The sequence below is a fragment of the Argopecten irradians genome, chromosome 5 (genome assembly GCF_041381155.1).
Source record: "Argopecten irradians isolate NY chromosome 5, Ai_NY, whole genome shotgun sequence".
Classification (NCBI taxonomy): Eukaryota; Metazoa; Mollusca; class Bivalvia; order Pectinida; family Pectinidae; genus Argopecten; species Argopecten irradians.
Genome location: NC_091138.1, coordinates 1,905,068 through 1,927,557, shown reverse-complemented (window position 1 = coordinate 1,927,557; position 22,490 = coordinate 1,905,068). Strand labels below are relative to the sequence as shown.

General features: G+C 37.7%; 1 protein-coding gene across 1 annotated transcript; it reads right to left on the bottom strand.

Moving 5' to 3' along the window:
- Positions 1-8,064: 8,064 nt before the first annotated feature.
- Positions 8,065-22,268, bottom strand: LOC138322635 (RNA demethylase ALKBH5-like). Its single transcript, XM_069266625.1, has 3 exons — positions 21,441-22,268; positions 19,635-19,715; positions 8,065-15,226 (listed from the first exon to the last, which is right to left on the bottom strand). The coding sequence occupies exons 1-3, from the start codon at positions 22,136-22,138 to the stop codon at positions 14,854-14,856; spliced, it is 1,152 nt and encodes a 383-aa protein (XP_069122726.1). The 5' UTR covers positions 22,139-22,268; the 3' UTR covers positions 8,065-14,853.
- Between the last annotated feature and the right edge of the window lie 222 nt (positions 22,269-22,490).

Sequence of the window (22,490 nt, the reverse complement as noted above, 5' to 3'; positions counted from 1 at the left end):
CATTGAGACCGTATTTAACATATGTACGAGTCACAGACAGCCTTCTCAGACTCATTGAGACCGTATTTAACATATGTACAAGTCACAGACAGCCTTCTCAGACTCATTGAGACCGTATTTAACATATGTACGAGTCACAGACAGCCTTCTCAGACTCATTGAGACCGTATTTAACATATGTACAAGTCACAGACAGCCTTCTCAGACTCATTGAGACCGTATTTAACATATGTACAAGTCACAGACAGCCTTCTCAGACTCATTGAGACCGTATTTAACATATGTACAAGTCACAGACAGCCTTCTCAGACTCATTGAGACCGTATTTAACATATGTACAAGTCACAGACAGCCTTCTCAGACTCATTGAGACCGTATTTAACATATGTACAAGTCACAGACAGCCTTCTCAGACTCATTGAGACCGTATTTAACATATGTACAAGTCACAGACAGCAGCCTTCTCAAACTCATTGAGGCCGTATTTAACATATGTACAAGTCACAGACAGCCTTCTCAGACTCATTGAGACCGTATTTAACATATGTACGAGTCACAGACAGCCTTCTCAGACTCATTGAGACCGTATTTAAACATATGTACAAGTCACAGACAGCCTTCTCAGACTCATTGAGACCGTATTTAACATATGTACAAGTCACAGACAGCCTTCTCAGACTCATTGAGACCGTATTTAACATATGTACACAGTCACAGACAGCCTTCTCAGACTCATTGAGACCGTATTTAACATATGTACAAGTCACAGACAGCCTTCTCAGACTCATTGAGACCGTATTTAACATAATTGTACAAGTCACAGACAGCCTTCTCAGACTCATTGAGACCGTATTTAACATATGTACAAGTCACAGACAGCCTTCTCAGACTCATTGAGACCGTATTTAACATATGTACGAGCGAGTCACAGACAGCCTTCTCAGACTCATTGAGGCCGTATTTAACATATGTACAAGTCACAGACAGCCTTCTCAGACTCATTGAGACCGTATTTAACATATGTACAAGTCACAGACAGCCTTCTCAGACTCATTGAGACCGTATTTAACATATGTACAAGTCACAGACAGCCTTCTCAGACTCATTGAGACCGTATTTAACATATGTACAAGTCACAGACAGCCTTCTCAGACTCATTGAGACCGTATTTAACATATGTACGAGTCACAGACAGCCTTCTCAGACTCATTGAGACCGTATTTAACATATGTACAAGTCACAGACAGCCTTCTCAGACTCATTGAGACCGTATTTAACATATGTACAAGTCACAGACAGCCTTCTCAGACTCATTGAGACCGTATTTAACAATGTTATCCACTAAATCATAGTCACAGACAGCCTTCTCAGACTCATTGAGACCGTATTTAACATATGTACAAGTCACAGACAGCCTTCTCAGACTCATTGAGACCGTATTTAACATATGTACGAGTCACAGACAGCCTTCTCAGACTCATTGAGACCGTATTTAACATATGTACAAGTCACAGACAGCCTTCTCAGACTCATTGAGACCGTATTTAACATATGTACAAGTCACAGACAGCCTTCTCAGACTCATTGAGACCGTATTTAACATATGTACGAGTCACAGACAGCCTTCTCAGACTCATTGAGACCGTATTTAACATATGTACAAGTCACAGACAGCCTTCTCAGACTCATTGAGGCCGTATTTAACATATGTACAAGTCACAGACAGCCTTCTCAGACTCATTGAGACCGTATTTAACATATGTACAAGTCACAGACACAGCCTTCTCAGACTCATTGAGACCGTATTTAACATATGTACAAGTCACAGACAGCCTTCTCAGACTCATTGAGACCGTATTTAACATATGTACAAGTCACAGACAGCCTTCTCAGACTCATTGAGACCGTATTTAACATATGTACGAGTCACAGACAGCCTTCTCAGACTCATTGAGACCGTATTTAACATATGTACAAGTCACAGACAGCCTTCTCAGACTCATTGAGACCGTATTTAACATATGTACAAGTCACAGACAGCCTTCTCAGACTCATTGAGATCGTATTTAACATATGTACGAGTCACAGACAGCCTTCTCAGACTCATTGAGGCCGTATTTAACATATGTAAAGTCACAGACAGCCTTCTCAGACTCATTGAGACCGTATTTAACATATGTACAAGTCACAGACAGCCTTCTCAGACTCATTGAGACCGTATTTAACATATGTACAAGTCACAGACAGCCTTCTCAGACTCATTGAGACCGTATTTAACATATGTACAAGTCACAGACAGCCTTCTCAGACTCATTGAGACCGTATTTAATAACATATGTACAAGTCACAGACAGCCTTCTCAGACTCATTGAGGCCGTATTTAACATATGTACAAGTCACAGACAGCCTTCTCAGACTCATTGAGACCGTATTTAACATATGTACAAGTCACAGACAGCCTTCTCAGACTCATTGAGACCGTATTTAACATATGTACAAGTCACAGACAGCCTTCTCAGACTCATTGAGACCGTATTTAACATATGTACAAGTCACAGACAGCCTTCTCAGACTCATTGAGACCGTATTTAACATATGTACAAGTCACAGACAGCCTTCTCAGACTCATTGAGACCGTATTTAACATATGTACAAGTCACAGACAGCCTTCTCAGACTCATTGAGACCGTATTTAACATATGTACAAGTCACAGACAGCCTTCTCAGACTCATTGAGACCGTATTTAACATATGTACGAGTCACAGACAGCCTTCTCAGACTCATTGAGACCGTATTTAACATATGTACAAGTCACAGACAGCCTTCTCAGACTCATTGAGACCGTATTTAACATATGTACAAGTCACAGACAGCCTTCTCAGACTCATTGAGACCGTATTTAACATATGTACAAGTCACAGACAGCCTTCTCAGACTCATTGAGACCGTATTTAACATATGTACAAGTCACAGACAGCCTTCTCAGACTCATTGAGACCGTATTTAACATATGTACAAGTCACAGACAGCCTTCTCAGACTCATTGAGACCGTATTTAAACATATGTACAAGTCACAGACAGCCTTCTCAGACTCATTGAGACCGTATTTAACATATGTACAAGTCACAGACAGCCTTCTCAGACTCATTGAGACCGTATTTAACATATGTACAAGTCACAGACAGCCTTCTCAGACTCATTGAGACCGTATTTAACATATGTACAAGTCACAGACAGCCTTCTCAGACTCATTGAGACCGTATTTAACATATGTACAAGTCACAGACAGCCTTCTCAGACTCATTGAGACCGTATTTAACATATGTACAAGTCACAGACAGCCTTCTCAGACTCATTGAGACCGTATTTAACATATGTACAAGTCACAGACAGCCTTCTCAGACTCATTGAGACCGTATTTAACATATGTACGAGTCACAGACAGCCTTCTCAGACTCATTGAGACCGTATTTAACATATGTACAAGTCACAGACAGCCTTCTCAGACTCATTGAGACCGTATTTAACATATGTACAAGTCACAGACAGCCTTCTCAGACTCATTGAGACCGTATTTAACATATGTACAAGTCACAGACAGCCTTCTCAGACTCATTGAGACCGTATTTAACATATGTACAAGTCACAGACAGCCTTCTCAGACTCATTGAGACCGTATTTAACATATGTACAAGTCACAGACAGCCTTCTCAGACTCATTGAGGCCGTATTTAACATATGTACAAGTCACAGACAGCCTTCCCAGACTCATTGAGACCGTATTTAACATATGTACAAGTCACAGACAGCCTTCTCAGACTCATTGAGACCGTATTTAACATATGTACAAGTCACAGACAGCCTCTCCAGACTCATTGAGACCGTATTTAACATATGTACAAGTCACAGACAGCCTTCTCAGACTCATTGAGACCGTATTTAACATATGTACGAGTCACAGACAGCCTTCTCAGACTCATTGAGACCGTATTTAACATATGTACAAGTCACAGACAGCCTTCTCAGACTCATTGAGACCGTATTTAACATATGTACGAGTCACAGACAGCCTTCTCAGACTCATTGAGACCGTATTTAACATATGTACAAGTCACAGACAGCCTTCTCAGACTCATTGAGACCGTATTTAACATATGTACAAGTCACAGACAGCCTTCTCAGACTCATTGAGACCGTATTTAACATATGTACGAGTCACAGACAGCCTTCTCAGACTCATTGAGACCGTATTTAACATATGTACAAGTCACAGACAGCCTTCTCAGACTCATTGAGACCGTATTTAACATATGTACAAGTCACAGACAGCCTTCTCAGACTCATTGAGATTTAACCGTATTTAGATATTAACATATGTACAAGTCACAGACAGCCTTCTCAGACTCATTGAGACCGTATTTAACATATGTACAAGTCACAGACAGCCTTCTCAACTCATTGACTCATTGAGACCGTATGTACACACAGACAGCCTTCTCAGACTCATTGAGACCGTATTAACATATGTACAAGTCACAGACAGCCTTCTCAGACTCATTGAGACCGTATTTAACATATGTACAAGTCACAGACAGCCTTCTCAGACTCATTGAGGCCGTATTTAACATATGTACAAGTCACAGACAGCCTTCTCAGACTCATTGAGACCGTATTTAACATATGTACAAGTCACAGACAGCCTTCTCAGACTCATTGAGGCCGTATTTAACATATGTACAAGTCACAGACAGCCTTCTCAGACTCATTGAGACCGTATTTAACATATGTACGAGTCACAGACAGCCTTCTCAGACTCATTGAGACCGTATTTAACATATGTACAAGTCACAGACAGCCTTCTCAGACTCATTGAGACCGTATTTAACATATGTACAAGTCACAGACAGCCTTCTCAGACTCATTGAGACCGTATTTAACATATGTACAAGTCACAGACAGCCTTCTCAGACTCATTGAGACCGTATTTAACATATGTACAAGTCACAGACAGCCTTCTCAGACTCATTGAGGCCGTATTTAACATATGTACAAGTCACAGACAGCCTTCTCAGACTCATTGAGACCGTATTTAACATATGTACAAGTCACAGACAGCCTTCTCAGACTCATTGAGACCGTATTTAACATATGTACAAGTCACAGACAGCCTTCTCAGACTCATTGAGACCGTATTTAACATATGTACAAGTCACAGACAGCCTTCTCAGACTCATTGAGGCCGTATTTAACATATGTACAAGTCACAGACAGCCTTCTCAGACTCATTGAGGCCGTATTTAACATATGTACAAGTCACAGACAGCCTTCTCAGACTCATTGAGACCGTATTTAACATATGTACAAGTCACAGACAGCCTTCTCAGACTCATTGAGACCGTATTTAACATATGTACGAGTCACAGACAGCCTTCTCAGACTCATTGAGACCGTATTTAACATATGTACAAGTCACAGACAGCCTTCTCAGACTCATTGAGACCGTATTTAACATATGTACAAGTCACAGACAGCCTTCTCAGACTCATTGAGACCGTATTTAACATATGTACGAGTCACAGACAGCCTTCTCAGACTCATTGAGACCGTATTTAACATATGTACAAGTCACAGACAGCCTTCTCAGACTCATTGAGACCGTATTTAACATATGTACAAGTCACAGACAGCCTTCTCAGACTCATTGAGACCGTATTTAACATATGTACAAGTCACAGACAGCCTTCTCAGACTCATTGAGACCGTATTTAACATATGTACAAGTCACAGACAGCCTTCTCAGACTCATTGAGACCGTATTTAACATATGTACAAGTCACAGACAGCCTTCTCAGACTCATTGAGACCGTATTTAACATATGTACGAGTCACAGACAGCCTTCTCAGACTCATTGAGACCGTATTTAACATATGTACAAGTCACAGACAGCCTTCTCAGACTCATTGAGGCCGTATTTAACATATGTACAAGTCACAGACAGCCTTCTCAGACTCATTGAGACCGTATTTAACATATGTACGAGTCACAGACAGCCTTCTCAGACTCATTGAGACCGTATTTAACATATGTACAAGTCACAGACAGCCTTCTCAGACTCATTGAGACCGTATTTAACATATGTACGAGTCACAGACAGCCTTCTCAGACTCATTGAGACCGTATTTAACATATGTACAAGTCACAGACAGCCTTCTCAGACTCATTGAGAACGTATTTAACATATGTACAAGTCACAGACAGCCTTCTCAGACTCATTGAGACCGTATTTAACATATGTACAAGTCACAGACAGCCTTCTCAGACTCATTGAGACCGTATTTAACATATGTACAAGTCACAGACAGCCTTCTCAGACTCATTGAGACCGTATTTAACATATGTACAAGTCACAGACAGCCTTCTCAGACTCATTGAGACGTATTTAACATATGTACAAGTCACAGACAGCCTTCTCAGACTCATTGAGACCGTATTTAACATATGTACAAGTCACAGACAGCCTTCTCAGACTCATTGAGACCGTATTTAACATATGTACAAGTCACAGACAGCCTTCTCAGACTCATTGAGACCGTATTTAACATATGTACAAGTCACAGACAGCCTTCTCAGACTCATTGAGACCGTATTTAACATATGTACAAGTCACAGACAGCCTTCTCAGACTCATTGAGACCGTATTTAACATATGTACAAGCGAGTCACAGACAGCCTTCTCAGACTCATTGAGACCGTATTTAACATATGTACAAGTCACAGACAGCCTTCTCAGACTCATTGAGACCGTATTTAACATATGTACAAGTCACAGACAGCCTTCTCAGACTCATTGAGACCGTATTTAACATATGTACAAGTCACAGACAGCCTTCTCAGACTCATTGAGACCGTATTTAACATATGTACAAGTCACAGACAGCCTTCTCAGACTCATTGAGACCGTATTTAACATATGTACAAGTCACAGACAGCCTTCTCAGACTCATTGAGGCCGTATTTAACATATGTACAAGTCACAGACAGCCTTCTCAGACTCATTGAGACCGTATTTAACATATGTACAAGTCACAGACAGCCTTCTCAGACTCATTGAGGCCGTATTTAACATATGTACAAGTCACAGACAGCCTTCTCAGACTCATTGAGATCGTATTTAACATATGTACAAGTCACAGACAGCCTTCTCAGACTCATTGAGACCGTATTTAACATATGTACAAGTCACAGACAGCCTTCTCAGACTCATTGAGACCGTATTTAACATATGTACAAGTCACAGACAGCCTTCTCAGACTCATTGAGGCGTATTTAACATATGTACAAGTCACAGACAGCCTTCTCAGACTCATTGAGATCGTATTTAACATATGTACAAGTCACAGACAGCCTTCTCAGACTCATTGAGACCGTATTTAACATATGTACGAGTCACAGACAGCCTTCTCAGACTCATTGAGACCGTATTTAACATATGTACAAGTCACAGACAGCCTTCTCAGACTCATTGAGATCGTATTTAACATATGTACGAGTCACAGACAGCCTTCTCAGACTCATTGAGATCGTATTTAACATATGTAAAGTCACAGACAGCCTTCTCAGACTCATTGAGACCGTATTTAACATATGTACGAGTCACAGACAGCCTTCTCAGACTCATTGAGATCGTATTTAACATATGTACGAGTCACAGACAGCCTTCTCGGACTCATTGAGATCGTATTTAACATATGTACGAGTCACAGACAGCCTTCTCAGACTCATTGAGACCGTATTTAACATATGTACAAGTCACAGACAGTCTTCTCAGACTCATTGAGACCGTATTTAACATGTGTACGAGTCACAGACAGTCTTCTCAGACTCATTGAGGCCGTATTTAACATATGTGCAAGTCACAGACAGCCTTCTCAGACTCATTAGTTCAATACAATATGAATGATCTAGCTTTATTTGTTGATGTTTCATGTGCCAAATTAATAGTTAACTATGGATACTTTTACCATAATTTTCCGTTTTGGTGACATAAGACAAAAACAATAATAATAATGAAATGTTTTATTCCCTCAAAAGAGCTCATCATTTCAACACGTGGAACCAAGGTATGTGAACCAGTTAGATCTATCAAGAGTTACTTCCCCTCATTTCACTCCCTCTGTGACAGGGTGAGACAAAGGGCTGTAACTCCGATAGATCCGACTAAGCAGTTAGATCAGGAACGTAAACTAGAGATACAAAAATGATATTTGTGTATGTGTTTATACCTTTATATCAGAAAGCATAAAACCTAGTGAACTAATTCAACAATCAATACGCACATGATAAGTACTGGCACTTCAATCTTATAAACTGCCAACCTACCTACTTAAAACAGTATTATACCAGTAACATTCCAGCACAGACTAGTTTTTCTCTGATAACTCAAGATTTTTCTACAACCAAACAGCCCCTACCTAGCCAGATAGGATGGACAACACGATTATATATAAACGGCTCTTAACTGGCATAATTATCTTCTGACAGACAATATTATACAGGTACAAATTATCCTCAAGTGTAGGAGAATGGTTCCCATAACACAGGTTCAAATTATACTCGAGTGTACATTACCATACAATTCGGTTCAATGCACCAGGAAAGGCAATCAAGGTATTAGTTCTAAATCCAGGATTCTACTGATGTTGTCTGATAATCTATATTAACAATAAGATTTATTTCAGTGTAGGAACTAATTAATATAACCCCCTACCCCCATTAATTCTGTTTATATCTAACAATGGATCAGTATTGTGCATCATTTCTAACATTTATTTCGTAAATCTGAAAAGCATAAACACAACAATGATTTCAATGATGAAATTAGCGTGATCATTGTAACTGAAACCGCCCATCTTATTAGTAGATATGACTATCTGAAATACAGATAATCAATACAAAGATGCAATAATATCAAAACTAATTATCAGGTACAGATGTCATTGTTTAAACATCAAATCTTATTTCTGTGAGTAGATGTAGTTCACAAACATCGCACAAAATGTCCCACACCATGGGAGGGGAGATAACTCCGAGTACTTACAGTCACATAGCAGTTGTTACCACCACAAGGGTAACACATGGTTTATATTTAAACAGATTGACAGATTATCTAAAAATGGGCAGTAAATGATAAAATATAGAATACTGTATAAAACATCAATGTGGAGACATAACAGACTGAAATGAGATTTACAACAAATTATATAATCCTAAATTATATGATGAAGACAAAATCTTTCTGCGGGAAAAGAAATCCTAATCAATAGGCCAATCAGTATGTGGTAAACAGATTATAAAGGCCCTACAAACCATTTCTATAAGCTTATGGCTAAGGAAGCAGATTTGTCTGCATATGCATATAACTACAATTAAATTACTGTACACACATAGAGGAGAACTATCAGTGTAACAAATAAACAATCCAAGTATTAACAATAGTGTATACATCCTTCAGAAACTTCATAAACACTTTAAAACAAAACTTCAACTTTCTATGTAACAATTCTATTGTAGCCTTAAAATAATATAGCAATAACATGTACCTATTTAACTAATATGGGACAAAACACACACCAATAACAATTATCATGTCCTAGAACAGTGGTTGGCATCCAACCACACTTCATTTTCAAAACAAACAAATAGCATCTTAAGCTTCTATATGTTAACGTACATCATATGCCTGGGCACAGGTTTTCTGCAAGTCAAACAAAATATCAGTGAATAATATCTATAAATCATATTAAAACACGAAACACTTGAGCTTAGCTTTACCGTGACATGGCAGTATGTCATTTGTTAGAAATTGAAATCAATGTTTAAAACAAATACAATGTATAAAAGGATATATGGAAATTCTAAAAGCACTGTGGGAGAGGTGATATGTAGAGATCCTTCAGTAGTTTAACAAGCATCGGTATGACTTCGCGTCAATTGTGGCTTCAAAGAGCATTTGGTTTCAATGATAAACTGCAATCACATTCAAATTCCCAGACTATTCATGAACTATTCATGAAGTTACTTTTCCTCTTTTTTTCCTATATTTGTTTTTAATGTTTAATTTCTTATTAGCCCATTATAATGAACATGGTCAATACCCAAAATATAATTTTGTCTTACCAAGGAGCATCCAGCTGTCTACAAGCCCATTACCAAAATATTCAAGGGGTTACTATCACTAATAGACATCCTATGATAGCTCCTAATGTTATATTTTATTGTACATACATTGTCACCTTCATCAGAACACTGACTTATGTGACAGGGTACACACCGTACATGTCATTGTCACATGTTCGCCATTTCTTTATTTCAGCATGACTGCCGTAGTATATTTATAGAGAGTTCTAGAAACACTAAAATCATCAAACCAAATGTTGGCATTATCATCCTAATCAAAAAATCTCAAAATGGGTAAAAAACAATACACCGACAGACATATGTTTATATAAACAATCAAATGACAAACTGGCAATCTTACTAGAGCACCAACCCATGAAAGCAGGCACTTAGAGAATGAACAGGTACACATCAACAGAGTAGTATTTAGGCCTTGGGATCCAATGTGTACAGCATTCTTCTTTATCAGTCAAAATCACTAGCTACAGATTAAACGTTATTCCTTGATGATGAATCAAACAGTTTTAAGGAATGTGAACCACTAATTAGATGTTTTAAACACAAAAGGCCAATGGGCCTTAATGGTCAGCTGAGTTCGGCTACAGAATGAATCAAAGACATATAAACACTATATATTGGCCCATCATGCCCTTGAAATCAGTCAGTGATTTTATATATTTGACTTTTTAATCTATGAAGATTATTTGGTTCCATCAAATCTGAATTCAGAAGAAAGATTTTGGAAATTTTAGCCCTTTTGGTCCCGACCCTCTGGTCCCTGGGGTTAGCCAGGACCATTTTTGATACCATGTTAAAATTCTATCTCAGGCTAATAATTCTGACCCAGTTTGACTCATTCCATATGAAAACTTAGCAAATAATGTTCATAATTGTGTTTTTCCTATATAAACTTAAGTAAATTTGATCCCCTCCAGAGGGGAAAATCTGAGATCCCAGTGCCATGAAATTCACAATTCTTGTGAAGAACCTTAAAACCTTTCAATTCATGAAGAGTATTTGATTCTACCACATCTGTGATGGAGAAGAAGATTTTTGAAATTTTATTCAATTTTACCCCTTTTGACCCCTCCCACAGCCCCCGGGGGATGGGGGTCATATAATTCACAATTTTGATTGGCCTTATGCCTTAGAAGGTTTGTGCAAAATTTCTGCGGTTTTGGAGAAGAAGTCGAAAAATGTAAATTATTGTCGCACGATTGACAACGATGGACAACGATGGACAAAAGGCGATTAGAATAGGTCACCATGAGACTTCCTCTCAAGTAACCTAATAAGACAATGCATGGTTGTCTGAAACAAATAGTAATACTGACAACTACAATCACAACAAGAGGCCCATGGGCCTTAACGGTCACCTGATTTCAGATACAGAATGAAACAAAGACATGCATATAAACACTATATATTGGCCCATCAGGCCCTTGAAGTCAGTCAGTGATTTTATAAATTTGACTTTTTAATCTATGAAGATTATGTGAATTCAGAAGAAAGATTTTTGAAATGTTATCCATTTTGACCCCTTTTGGCCCCGCCCCTCTGGTCCCTGGGGGTCGGCCAAGACCAATATGGATATGATGTTAAAATGCTATCTCAGGCTAATAATTCTAACCCAGATTGACTAATTTCCTATGAAAAATAGGCAAATAATGTTCATAAATGTGTTTTTCCTTTAAAAACTATAGTAAATTTGACCCCCTCCCCAGGGGAAAATCTGAGACCCCAGGGTCATATAATTCACAATTTTTGTAAAGGACTTTAAGACCTTTCCATCTATACAGAGTATTTGATTCAACCAGTTCCAGTATTTCAGAAGAAGATTTTTAAAGTTTTAGCCTATTTGACCCGTTTTGGCCCCATCCCTAAGGCCGCTGGGGATCAGTCATGGAAAATTTGTTGATAAGATTCAATGGCCATCACATAGGGATAATTCTGACAACAATTGACTAATTTCCTATTTTAATGACTAAATAATGTTCATTAATGTGTTTTTCCTATATAAACTAAAGTAAACTTAACCCCCTCCCCAGGGGGAAACATGAGACCCAAGGGTCATATAATTCACAATTTTCATAAAACACCTTAAGACCTGTCCATCTATGAAGAGTATTAGATTCTACTATTTCCAGTATTTAAGAAGAAGATTTTTAAAGTTTGAGCCTATTTGCCCCTTTTGGCCCCACCCCTCTGCGCCGAGGGGGTTGACCAGGACCAATATAGATATATGATAATAAAATGTTATCTCAGGCTAATAATTCTAAACAAGTTTCACACATTTTCTATGAAAATTGAGCAAAATATGCTCATAAATGTGTTTTCCCTATATAAACTATAGTAAACTTGACCCCCTCCCCAGGGGGAAACGTGAGACCCCAGGGTCATATAATTCACAATTTTCATAAAACACCTTAAGACCTGTCCATCTATGAAGAGTATGTGATTCTACCATTTCCAGTATTTAAGAAGAAGATTTTTAAAGTTTGAGCCTATTTGACCCCTTTTGACCCCGCCCCTAAGGCCCCTGGGGGTCAGTCATGGAAAACTGGTTAATAGGATTCAATAGCCATCTCATACTGATAATTCTGACAATATTTGACTCATTTCCTATTACAAATGATCAAATAATACTCAAAAATGTGTTTTCCCTATATAAACTATAGTAAACTTAACCCCCTCCCCAGGGGGAAACCTGAGACCCCAGGGTCATATAATTCACAATTTTTGTAAAGGACCTTAGGACCTTTCTATCTATGAAGAGTATTTAATTCCATCACATCTGTGAGTGGAGAAGAAGATTTTTGAAATTTTAGTCAATTTTACCCCTTTTGGCCCCTCCCATAGCTCCCTGGGGGGTGAGGATCATATAATTCACAATTTTGATTGGCCTTATGCCTTAGAAGGTTTGTGCAAAATTTCATTGAAATTGCTTCAGCAGTTTTGGAGAAGAAGTTGAAAATGTAAATTGTTTACGGACATACGACGCACGACGCACGACGGACGACGACGGACAAAAGGCGATTAGAATAGGTCACTTGAGACTTCGTCTCAGGTGACCTAAAAATCTGGAGTATGTACTACCTATAGTAAAGCCAGCCACCAACAACCATACCATAACATAAAGAAAAGTTAGTTTTCAAAATCAGAATTACCCTAAGATTTGGAGAAATACCATCGTCGGAGACTCACAGTTGATTGCACTACACTAAGCTACACTTCTCATCCATGGGACAGCTCGATCTCAAAGCTCTGCTTTCATCAAGTGCCATCTGATTGGCCCCGACAGATTACCTGCCGATTTTTTTAGCAAATGAGATTGGAGCTAACATCAGCTTCACAGAAGCTGTACATAATCAGCATTGATATCCATAAATAATCTCCCTCCAAACTGAAGAGTTCTCATTTTAAAAGAGTCTAGTTGATTGGTTTCTATTTATAGAGTGACGTCCTTGAAGCAGTGCTCCGAAATCGAGCTGTCCTACGGGTGTTATGTGTAGCATAGTGGAATGCAATCAACCTTGGGTCTCTGACGATGGAGAAATACATTGTCAATGAACTGTAGAGCTCTATAAAATCAGTACTGACATTTTCTGATTACAAAAATCATCCATAACAGATTTAAGGTAATATCAATAACAGTGAAAAATCAAAGTAAATTTGTCTATACTATACCAAAATGATTTCAGAAACTGGGATACGATTTATTCATCATCTGATCACAATCACTTGTCAGAGATTTCTCACAGTAAGAAGATAAGAATATAACCACTGAATAATGATTTATATTTTTTTATCTATACAATATTTTCAAATAATTTTATATGTTGCTATGCTTCAGCTTGCATTTCATATTAATTCAATATCTAACAACTTAATAAAGAATATCAAAGTTTTTAATCAATTCTAAGGTGTTTGATCTGAAGAAATCTCGACTAAAAAAATTTCAATTTTATTACAGCATGTAAATTTGGTTGTGAAATGAGGGATGAAAGGCGAGTTGTCTCCCCTGTATTATGTTGTGCTGCCAAAATTTACAAAAGCTACCTTCTAGATCTGGGATCTACATTTTTGTCCTGTGAATGTGCGAGCTGATGACCTTCATGTCAAGGCTTACTTGGTTATATATATTTTTTTTTTGTAAACAAAAATGTTCCCTAATTCGCACCACCTCAGTGAAGAAAATTTACCCTTAACACTTTAATTATGTGTACATAAAGCTCTATCCAAATTAATCAAAGAATTAAGATTAAATCAGATGTTTTTGAAAAATGTATATGTAAAATCTTTGCAATAAATCTTAACATAAACATTTTCACTAGCTTTTATACAAGGCTGAGATACCTTCATTAAATAACAAACAGATTATACTGATGTTTTAGTTTTACATGCTGAAAAAGCGACCGAAATCACAGTTCTACCTCAATCAATAATAATAGCTATAAGATAAAACTACATCTGTTTGTATGAAATGTTTTACATTATAGATACAAACACACAGAAATATACAAGTTTCCAAACAACAAGCAATAATATCTTCATTAACGATCTTAATAATTACATTCATTAAACTTTGCATCGCTGACTATTGGCACATAGCAGATTAACCTCCAATCTTTATAATATCTAGAAATCTAAATCAAGGCATCTCTCTCTCTCTCTTCAGGATCTCTTGCTTCGCTTAGATGTCTTTGTTTCTTTGTGACTTTTCTTCTTCTTCACCTTATGTTTATGTTTCGACTTTTTAGGCCGCGATTTTTTATCAGCGTTTTCAGTGTCTGAGTGTTCACTTTCACTGCTGCTGATGTGATGGTGCCTGTACACGCGGGTAGAATTCTTTGTCGCACGGTGATAGTACGTCTGTGTTGGAGATTTCTTCTCCTCTTCGTTTTCTTTGGTATTGTTTTCCTGTTGTTCCTCTGATCCAGACTCCTCATCTGATGACGAGGACGAGGACGGGTCCCTTTTCCGTTTACGAGACAAGGGTCGTTCAATGGAACTTGATGGCTCAAGACGGGGTGCATCGGGGAAAACCCTATAATAAATAACAGACATGAAAAAAGAACAAAAAGTGATCATTATTAATTCCTGTTGAGGTAACCGACAAAGTCTAAAGAGAAAATTAAAGGATTCATGAACTGTACAAAAAATATCAAACAAGGAGCCGCAAAGCTTGGCATTATCCCCCGCGCCCAGTTGTATTTTTTAATAAATTTCCATGGTAACAGAAAAAGTATTGAAAATGGAAGGTTCCCATTAGAAAAAGGCACAACTAGAGCACTAGCCTAACATGTACAGAAAGTTTCGTGTAGCCAAATTGAACGGTTTTTGAGTTATAGCCCGGAATAGAAAGGAAACTTTAATAATATGGTATTTTTGAATAAGTTTCCATGGTAACAGAAAAAGTATCGAAAATGAAAGGTTCCCATTAGCAAAAGGCACAACTAGAGCACTAGCCTAACATGTACAGAATGTTTCGTGTAGCCAAGTTGAACGGTTTTCGAGTTATAGCCCGGAATAGAAAGGAAACTTTAATAATATGGTATTTTTTAATAAGTTTCCATGGTAACAGAAAAAGTATTGAAAATGGAAGGTTCCCATTAGAAAAAGGCACAACTAGAGCACTAGACTAACATGTACAGAAAGTTTCGTGTAGCCAAGTTGAACGGTTTTCGAGTTATAGCCCGGAATAGAAAGGAAACTTTAATAATATGGTATTTTTGAATAAGTTTCCATGGTAACAGAAAAAGTATCGAAAATGAAAGGTTCCCATTAGCAAAAGGCACAACTAGAGCACTAGCCTAACATGTACAGAAAGTTTCGTGTAGCCAAGTTGAACGGTTTAGGAGTTATAGCCCGGAAACGATACTCGGACGGACGGACGGACGCACGGACAGAGCCCAAATCAATATCCCCCGCAAACGCGTTTCGCGGGGGATAATCATAAACAATCTGTCAGGCCCTGATATAACTAGAGACTTTGGAGTCAATGACCATTAATTAAACTCACTTGTTTGGTAACCCATATTTACAAATTGGTGTGATAATTAGGTGGGGGGTCCAAACATATCAAATGCAGTAACTAGAAATTTACGCTAATTAGGAGAAGTTCATTTGATTGAGAAAATTTCCCCCATGCATAATAATTTGTAAACTTGGTGAAAAATTCGAATCATGAAGGCGGATAAGAAGAGCTTTCAATTTATTTTATTTCTTATTCAAGCAATTTATAAATGACAGGTAGGAACGACATTTAACTTTAAAAGAATGATTGATCATTTTGGTGTGTAAATGTTTTGATTTTATAAAACATTTGTTATTTGTAATCTGGACTTTATCTCCGCGACATACGATGATTTCATCCAAACAAGAATACAATAATAAGAGATAGGAAAACACTTTGCATTAGCAAACAAACAACTGATATATACGTGTAATACCTTGAACATTTTTTTTTTTACAAAATACTTATAATTACACCGTCCCGTTAAATGTAAGTCTTATACATATAATCAGAAAACAAAAGACCTATAGCCTGTCCCGCATCCGGTTGTTCACGGATTGTTGTACAACTGGTACATCTATGTATAAAAGCATGGATCAAATTGGTCAGATTAAAGGGACAATTGAAGTTAATTAATGGTAGTCTGAACTTATGATATAATGATATGTATTCAGATTTTATATTCATGCAGTATACAGACTGAAACTTATGATATAGTGATATGTATTCAGATTTTACATTCATGCAGTATACAGACTGAACTTATGATATAATGATATGTATTTAGATTTCACATTCATGCAGTATACAAACTGAACTTATGATACAATGATATGTATTCAGATTTTACATTCATGCAGTATACAGACTGAACTTATGATATAATGATATGTATTCAGATTTCACATTCATGCAGTATACAGACTGAACTTATGATACAATGATATGTATTCAGATTTTACATTCATGCAGTATACAGACTGAACTTATGATATAATGATATGTGTTCAGATTTTACATTCATACATAGCCCGAGATACTCTGGCCCTGACACCAGACTTAGACATTATAACAGATAGATGTCTGGCGTAGGGCCAGAGCGCAGTAGTACTCGAAAACCTTAGAATAAGCCGATAACGTTTTGTATCGGGCCAGGTCATCTCCGATTCAGACTTCTTACAGAATATTACCACCGAGAATCGCCACTTACCTTGGTCTTTTCAACAAATGAATAATTTATCTATTCATAGTCATCAATTTCATCACATATGCACGTTCTATAGTGTCAACACAGTAGTTTCTTTTCCGCAACTTTAAATTTCCCTCGTCGTCGTCGCCATTTTCTCGTAGTATGCAAATCACCTTTAATCTCGACGGATTGCTTTATTTGGGTAGATATAATATTCATTTGTTTAATAGACTAAGGTTAGTGATGCTTCTCGGTGGTCAGTCTGAATCGGAGATGACCTGACCCGATACCAAACGGTGTCGGCTTATTCCAGGTTTTCGAGTACTACTGCGCTCTGGCCCTACGCCAGACATCTATCTGTTATGATGTCTAAGTCTGGTGTCAGGGCCAGAGTATCTCGGGCTAATTCATACAGTATACAGACTGAACTTATGATATAATGATCTGTATTCAGATTTTACATTCATGCAGTATACAGACTGAACTTATGATATAATGATCAGGGTTTTTGCCAGGCCTTTATAGGGTCCGGTAAACGGACCCATTCCCAATTGAAAAATAGCACTGTATTTTCCCAAATTCAGTCACTATTTTCCCAATCATGGCATTAAGTTAAAACCGCAAATGATGTCTCAATATACCTCCGGTATCGGTTATTGATATAAAATGTCCTGTACGAGTCCATTCCACATAGGAAACATCATTTTTTAATAGTTTACGTTGGCGGAAGCACCCCGATTTCAGTGGCAAAGTTCCACAATTTTTTGGACTTTGCAATCAAACACACCCAAAAAATGGCAGCCATGACAGGTGAGTCGGCAGGCCGAGACCGCAGGAAAACTAACCAGGGTACGGACGCAAAACATCAACCAGACATAAAAATAGGATTATAAATGGCAATCACCAATTCATTAACACCTCAGGCAACACAACACCTCATCTTGGGTCCTGTCAGTTGGTATTTTTGGCACGTGGCCAGAGGTTTTGTCTGCTGCTATTTAATTTGTTAAGTATCGGTTGTAAATTAAAATTTTTGTTTGAATCCATACATTGTAGTTTGTGTGTAAATGTAGTATATTTCATTTTCAAACGTCTTTGACAATTTACATAGGCCTCATGTACTTGCATTTTACCATATTTTCTGCATTGATCAGTTACATTTGTACTACTTTGGACGCTCCATCGCCGACAGAGCATAAACAATAGGCCTACTCATCATTTGAACAATAATTTGTGTTTAATCGTGTATGTATATGTCTCATTATCACCAAAAATAATATAACATATTTTTTTTTCCTTTTGGTGCATGCATAATCAGTACTTTATTTGATATGCCACAGATATTTTTTGGGATGCAATTAATTATTTTCATATTTTTATCTTGAAGTAAAAGTAGAAGCTCAAACTTTTTAATGGTGGTAATGGTGTACAGAAAGCAACTTTTGTAACTGAACAAAAATACTAATTCGTCTGCTCTTTTCATTTTGATAGAGAGAAAAAAACTGTTTGTCAGCGGTGGAGTATCTTTAACATGCATTATAAATTACATACAGCATCAAAAATAATTAAAATTTATCATATTTTTTTATTTATTTTTTGAGTCAGACTTAAATTAAAATGATGATGATAATTTCCCAATTTTTCAAAAACACTGACAATATTTTCCCAACTTTTGTTCAGGGTCCTTTTCCCAAAATAGCTGGCAAAAACCCTGATGATATGCATTCAGATTTCCCATTCATGCAGTATACAGACTGAACTTATGATATAATGATATGTATTCAGATTTTACATTCATGCAGTATACAGACCATAATAATCTAATGTCAAACAGGAATCAAGGGAGGGGAACCAACAGATCTTGATAATTTACGCAAACGTCATTAAATTGTGAAATATAGAATCATCGAAAAAATAAGAGCTGCATGATTCTACTATGTGTTTAAGAGGGCTCTGTATCCATTAAGATCCTCCTGTCGATCAAGAAGATGAACCACAACACTTATAGCAGGACGTTGGTTATTAAGAACTTCTCCTTCTTGATTTTTCTTTTGTCACCCCACGCATATAGTTTACTGAAGAAAGTCGTGAAATTAACCACTCGCAAAAATATCCACGTTTACAGTGAGGAGATTTAAGAGCAAACTCTGACATCCTGGTAGTCTTAGAATGCAAAAGTGATAAATATTATAGAAATGAGACATTACATTAGCAACAGAGAAATAAATCTGCTGTTGTTATAATACTTACCGCCGAAGAATGATCACTGCTCTTCTCTCTACAATATCTTGTGGCCGGATGCAATGTGTGATGTGATCAGCCGCATAATCACTGCAAAACGAATCAGAAATATTGAAAGAAAGTCATTGTGGAATAAATAGGGCAGTATCATTTACAAGTGGCTCAGGGTCCAATGACTGTGAATATGACACAATATGTTTACAAGGGCAGGTCACCATGTGAATGATTATGGCCTTCAAACTCTTTCACTCGGGTCGAGACACCCCCCCCCCCCATGTAAAATTGTATTAGATTCCACCAATAATGAAGTCAATCCAATGTGGGGTTTCCAGATCCAAAACAACACGGTATAAGTATTTTAACAAGAAAGGAGCAAATGTATTCTCCAGACTAGGATTCGAACCCGGGACCTCCAAACACTAGCCGAATGCTTTATTGCTGAGCTACGTACTTGATTACCACGATGTCGATTGACACAGTCAAATCCCGCTTCAGTATGATTTAACATTGATTAGGCCATTTTTTTTTTATTTATGTCTGTTTAGGGTTACATTGACAAAAAAATTAGGGTTGGTAGGTTGGGATATTTTTTTTTTTTTTATAGTGTCTTTCACTCTAAAATAATGGCCGGAACTGGAGTCTGAGATTGAAATCCGGGGAGGGGAAATAGGGTCGGGGGTAAAAATTATGGTAGGTCTAAAACAGACACATTATTTTTTTTGGCCATAGTCCCATCTTCCGCTGAATGCAATTTCAAATTTTGTTGTCACAAATTTTGCGACATCATAATTACCCGAAGGTGGGACTAATTTACTGTAAATTGTATTGTACTCTGACCACATCATCTTGGGATCTTGAAACCTTCATATTTCGCTACAAATATGTGCTAAAGTATAGGACTAATTTGAACAGCATTCGGCTGATGCTCTGATGTCCTGGGCTCAAATTCAATCTTATTGAAATTAGACTTTTATTTCTGCTCCACTACGATGCTCTACGTTACGCTCCAATACAAAATCTAACAAACTCTCCGTTCAAGGTCACCTCAGCATGACCCTTCAGTGAGCCAAGCAGCGTGTCGCCTATGAAATCTTCATTATCATTGAATCTATAGGAAGTATAAACAGCTATAGGCTATTACAGTATCTCACAAGATGTTCCAATTCTAGGCCAGGGGTCATGCTGAAGTGACCCTAAACCAGGAGTTGTTTGATCTTTCATTGGAGCGTACCATCACAGGAGTTTGATGTTATGGCAATACTATTCAGTACAAAACACAAAAATCTGCAAACTTTCAAAATGACATGGTATTAATCTTATTGCGATGGGCAGAGATTTCATTATCTTTCAGGAGAGGCGGTACAATTGCAATTTCAGAGTGTACTTTTCTATATCATCTGTATGCTATCTAATGTAATTTAGCCCAAATCAGGCGGTACCACAGCCAGGTTCAACAGGCAAAAAGTATCAGTATATTGAAACCCCTGGATCTTATTGTATACTCGGCGCGGTTACACATTAAGACATTACTCAGAGCAAACTTTACATAACTTTTACTGAAGGAGGTCAAAAGTTTTTTTTAAGTTTGGCCAGTGAAGCATTTCATTCCTGGTCCTTTTACATATATAGTACATAGGGGTATTTTTTATATACATTTATATTACATATTATTTAAAGAGACGTCAAACTCCTGTGGTTTCATAGAGCATTGTAGAATTGTAATGGAGCGGAATTACAAGTCTAATTTTAATTAGATTGGTTTTTTAATGTATACCAATAGGAAATTACATATATGCATGTATATGCGAAGATTACCTAATAAGAGTTACATGACCCTTCTTCACTGGCAGGCATAGCACTGGCTTGGAAACGCGTATCGGACGAAACGAAAACCTGCAACCAAAGCTAAGAACACTGTCACTGAAAAACGATACAGATACAATTGGTCTGTCAAAAATGTGAGGGGGGTCTATATGAGACACAATGCACCCCCCGGGCAAGTAGTCATTGATGACAGCACTATTGAAGAACCCAGCGGGTATTATTTTGGCATCATACATTGGTTTAACGACTAGCTTTAGAATCCAGTCTGGGATTTCGTCCACTTCGCCTTTAGGATACAACCTCTCCATACCAGGGCCTTTTTTGGCTAACTGTGACCCATACGTGTATCCTTCCCCGAAGAAATATTTATTTCTCAAAGGTGCCCTATCAACTGTGTGTTCTTTATAGTCGCCATGCTTAGCATGCTTCACAACAGAGTCTATTTTCTCCTCAATAACTTTACACTCTTCAGATGAAAACAAGCTACGTTGCTTGATACCTGCGTTGACTTTACGCAGTTCGTCCTCCCTTGACAGTTCATGTCTGTTATTTCTGTTCCGAGGTGAATTATATTTATCTGAACCATAGTGTTTCCGTTTGGAATCCGACTCTCTACTTCTGCCATATTCCACGGAGCGATAATGTGGCGACTGCAGTTTATGCCGCAGATCTCGATACGAGTCGGCCATCTTCCCTGTGAAATATCCCACAGTTCCCTGATATAAACACACATCTCGCGGGAAAACTGACACGTGGTTTGAGTTTGGTGTCGCGCGAATTATCTAAAATTACATAAACGTATATATCTGATATTACTGTATACCTTGCATGATGTTTAGAATCCACATGCGCGTCCATCATGATGAACAATGGCGATTACATAGATTTATATAAGTTAAAATAACTTCTTAAATGATTTTAAAAGTAATCAAAATTAATTTGGTTGGGGTTAACATCAGGGTCATTTGCGTTGCGTGTTGTTACACAGGGATATGAGAATTCTAGTTACAGAACCATGGACCCACCAGAGTGCCATTAAAC